The sequence below is a fragment of the Mirounga leonina genome, unplaced genomic scaffold (genome assembly GCF_011800145.1).
Source record: "Mirounga leonina isolate KUSES-001 unplaced genomic scaffold, KU_Mleo_1.0 Mir_126, whole genome shotgun sequence".
Taxonomy (NCBI): Eukaryota; Metazoa; Chordata; class Mammalia; order Carnivora; family Phocidae; genus Mirounga; species Mirounga leonina.
In genome coordinates this window covers 6,811,517-6,816,158 of record NW_023270314.1, presented here as the reverse complement: position 1 = coordinate 6,816,158, position 4,642 = coordinate 6,811,517, and the positions used below count along the sequence as shown (strand labels likewise).

At 36.3% G+C, this 4,642-nt stretch overlaps 1 protein-coding gene across 1 annotated transcript in view; it reads left to right on the top strand.

The window, feature by feature from the left end:
• The window catches only part of GLIPR1L2 (GLIPR1 like 2), a 23,411-nt gene extending 19,198 nt beyond the window's left edge, over positions 1 to 4,213 (top strand). Inside the window, exon 4 of the mRNA XM_035001959.1 lies at positions 4,105 to 4,213. Within this exon, the coding sequence (XP_034857850.1) occupies positions 4,105 to 4,213 (109 nt within the window). The remainder of the gene's footprint in view (positions 1 to 4,104) is intronic.
• The last annotated feature ends 429 nt before the right edge of the window (positions 4,214 to 4,642 follow it).

The window sequence follows — 4,642 nt, the reverse complement described above, 5'->3', positions numbered from 1 at the left end:
TAAATAAATAAATAAATAAATAAATAAATAAATAAATAAATAAATAATTACGAAAAGTAATGAGAGAGGAAATAGCCAAAGAAGATTCTCAGAATTATAATTCAGGCATGACTGGTATTGCCTTAACTGCAATGGGAAACACTGAACCTATTGGGAGGGAAGATGATGAATTCCATCTTGAACATAATGAATTTGAGTTGGCTGTGATTTACTGGCTGTGATTCAATAAGCAGGTGGTTATATGAGTCAGAAGCTCATGAATGAGGCATGGCATAGAACAAAGATGCAGAGTGCCAGAGTACATGCCACATAAAATCATGTGAGTAAATGGGATTGTCTAGTGAGCGATATAGAGTAAAAAAGGGAACAGCCCCTCCAGAATCTCATGCCAACATTTAAGGGCAATTAGAGGGAGATGAAGTAGGAGGAGGAACCCAAGAATGACCACAGAGGTAGGAGAAAAAACCAGAAGAGTATGGTGTCACAGGAGGCGTGGGGGAAAGAATGTTTTTAGAAGGAAGTAGTAGTCCAAAATTTCTAATTCTAAGAGATTGCGCCAAATAAGGACTTCAAAATAACAGATTAAAGAGAAGTTCATTGATAAATATAGGAAGAGCCATTTCTGTGGGGTTGAGGAAACTGATGCCAGCTGAGAATGAATTGAGGGCTCTTTTATTGTTGCCTTTATTTTGTTTTGTTTTGTTTTGTTTTGAAAGTGGGAAAGATGTGAGCCTATTTAAATATTAACATGAAAGGTCAAATACAGAATAAAAGTAATGCTTTATAAAGAACAAAGGCAGTGTGAGTGTGTGTGTGTGTATATATATGTAAAGATACAAGTTCCTGAGAAAATGGAATGGTATTAAAGAGATTAGTCTTAGAAAGGAGGAGGGGCAGTTCTTCAGCTGTATTAGAAAGGAAGGAAGAAGGGAAAAATTTAACATATTTAGTGACAAAAAATTTCTCATATTCCAATCTAAAGTCTATTGTATTTCACTTGAAGTAGGACAGATCATATCCTGAGAATAAAGAGGGAGACAGTGAAGCAAAATTTTGAGGGTTGGGGAGGTTTGAAAGCGTTATTCTGGAAAATGAGGGAGGAAGCTGACTAGAGAAACATAGAAAGAGTCTCTACCTAGTATAATGATTTTTCCCCAGCAACACCCAGCAGCCTTGAAGTAGACATGGAGCATGCAGATAGTAAGGTTCTGTCATTTTTTCCAACACTGGGTTTTTTTCAGGTAGACATAAAGGAAAATAGTACGAGAGAGTTTTAGGGTTTTAGCCAGATAATATGCAAAGCTTTATAGAGAAGAGACAATAGGATAGACAGAGAGAAAATAGACTTGCAGACAATAGAGAAGAGACAATAGGATAGACAGAAAAATAGACTTGCAGTACCAATGAACTTAATGGAGAAATATGGCAGGAGTACATGAGTGAGCAAGCTGTAAGGATAGGAGGCTACAGTCAGTGAATGGAATATATGATTTTGTGAGTTCAGAGGTAGAATAGTTTTAGGGGATAACAAGATCTAGAATATGGCTACAAAAGCAACAATTATGGACTATTGTTTGAGATGGTAAAGATATCCAGTAACAGACCAAGTTATTGGATGAATCATCCATAAGCATATTGTAATCATCTATGTCCCAAATTTAGGGACAAGGACAATTTTGACTGAAAAGGGAGATGGTGACCTAGGTGGCAAAGTGAATAAGAAGGCACAATCAGAAGGAAGATGGTATCTTGGAGAGGATTAAAGGATGGTGCAGCTAAATAATATCCATCCCAAAGGAGCTTTATTGGTGTTTAACTGTGGTCCCTAGACCTATAGGTACAAGATGTGAGAGTGAAGGGAAGAGATGTGACTGAGTTTTACAGAAAGCTTTGGGGCACCTGGGTGGCTCAGTTGGTTGAGCGTCCAACTCTTGGTTTCTGCTCAGGTCATGATCTATACAGTATAGTTCTATTATAAATTTGAATAATGATCTTTTTTTTTTTTTAAAGATTTATTTATTTATTTGAGAGAGCGAGAATGAGAGAGAGAGAGTACATGAGAGGGGGGAGGGTTAGAGGGAGAAGCAGGCTTCTTACTGAGCAGGGAGCCCGATGTGGGACTCGATCCAGGGACTCCAGGATCATGACCTGAGCCGAAGGCAGTCGCTTAACCGACTGAGCCACCCAGGCGCCCCAAATAATGATCTTTTAATGGACTTGGGCTTAGACATGTGTATAGTTACTCATTAGGCCACTTAGGCAACACGTCCTTATCTAGGGCCTGGACACATATCCTATAGGTGGTAATATACTGAAGGTATGGCCAGATATGAGTCTAAATAATATTCCAGAGGACTGTTCAGTCTTGACTTGGTCTCAGCAAACCACTAGGCTGATTCTTGGAAAAAACAAATGCCTAAAAAAAGAGAAATTTGTCTGTTTCTTCAAGTACTGCCAGGGCAGCTATGAAATTTCAGTGGACCTTGCTGGTAATAGGTACTTAACTGTTGTTTTCTCCTAATCCAGCCCAATAATTGCAATTCAGTTGTGGAATTGTTGTGGAATTATACTGTAGATTCGGACTCTACTTGATTTAGGTTAAACTTCTTGCAGACTCAGAACAAGAAAAAGATTGGCATGGGAGAGTATTAGTCTGGCATTTCTATATAATATAAATAGTGATATGAAATTCAAATCTTAGGAAAAGAGGGCCCATTGTATTCTAGCATGATGTAAATTTATTTATTTTGAGGTATATAGATATAGATAGATATAGATAGATATAGATAGATAGATATATAGATATATTTTATTTGCCTTTCCAAACTTATTCTAGGCTGCAGTCATCAGACATTATGATCATGGGATGACTGGCCTATGCTGCAGGTTTTAAAGGCAGTCTTTGTAGTGAGTAGCTTTTTGCATAAGTTCAAGGGCAAGGTCCTCCATCACTGGTACCTAAAGACAGAAGTGCTGCTTTTGTATTGGAGGCATCTGTTTCAAGTGATAAAGGGTTAAGGCAAGAAAAGTAGGCTAGGGTGTAGGTATAGGTAACTAGATCAAGTCTGAATTTTTGAAAGGCTAGTGTTCTGGCTAAGATCTAAACAAAATGCATTTCTTCCTGAAATGGTCTGATAGTGGAGCAGTGACTTCAGAGAAGCAATGTGTGATCTGCAAATAACTACAAACCACTCGATGTCTTTGATGGACTTGAAAGCTTGCTATTCATGGGTATCGGATACCTTACTGGGTATCACCAAAAACTTCTAATAAGATATAACTCAGAAATTTGGTATTCAGGTTTGCGAATATGTATTTCTTAGGTTTCACCCTTCTTCCAGATGGCCCAGAGTGACCTAACCAGGGGCGTCCGTGCCTAACATTTGTTTTTAAAATTTCCACCTACACACTGAGTGAATAAGTATTCCTGTTAAATATAATTTCTCTTCCTATCTTCCCTTTTCCTTAACCTAAATCCTTCATATAAGCTTCCCAATTTGTATCTACTTTGGGACCTCTTTTTCTTACCCAGCTCTGGGCAATTGATGTAATAATTTCTCACTTCTTCCCTCTGTTCTGTACAATGGATTAAATAAAATTTGTAAAATCCCATTTAAATTTATTTGCTTGTTTATATATTTTTATATATTTACATATTTTTAAGGCAGACCTCTAAGTAAATCATGCAGCTGGGTCTTTGGGACAATAGGCATTTCAGGATCTTGCAAACTTTTCAGAAAATTAATATATCATTTCTATAGAAGTTTTCACATAATTGTACCAAGCAGAAAGCAATTAATTATAAAATATTCTATAACATCATTTTGAAAGGAAAATTTTGCTACAAACTAAAATGAAAGCAGCTTTAAAACTCGCTCAAACTTAAATTACAGTACTTTGTTTTAAGGACATGGGGATTCATTTCAGAAGAGACTATTGTCTTGGGAGAAAAAGGAGAAGATTACATCTCCAATTTCAGTACTTCCTAAAGTCCATTTTCGTAGTTAAATCACCTTTATAACCTAACTAAGAATTGGTAGCCATATTATTTAAATGATGAAATTTGAGACTTTTTCTAACTAAATGTTTTCTGCTTTTTTGTAGAGGATCTCTGTCGAGAAGGCCTTATAAACCAGGAATAACTTGTGCTCGATGTAGCAAATATGACAGATGCACAGATTTTCTATGCAGTAAGATAAAGAAAATAACTTAAACATAAAAAAAATCCATAACACATTGGATGAAAAGAAAAATGAAGTGTTGAACACTAGTTTTTCATTGTCATGGGTTAATACTGTTCTTTTGATCAGAGTGGTGTTATTATATCAACAAAGGAAGGTTGAAACCATATCATCTTTAGATTTTTCTAGACCACATAGCCTTTTTTGCTCTCTCTTACCCTTTTCCTGCCCCTAGAAACCTACCACAATGTCTGAAAGAAGGAATGGGAAGGAACAGTTATTTCTAAAGAAACTTGCCAGTTAATTCCTGAAATAGCAGCCTGTTTGAGAATGACTGCTCCAGAGGATAGGATATTCTAAAATATTTATAAAGAGAAAAGAAGTAAAGTAGCACACATTTAATAGCCTTTTCTTTTAGTTTTTTTCCTCCAAAATATTCAAAAGATAAAAGTAGAGAATAT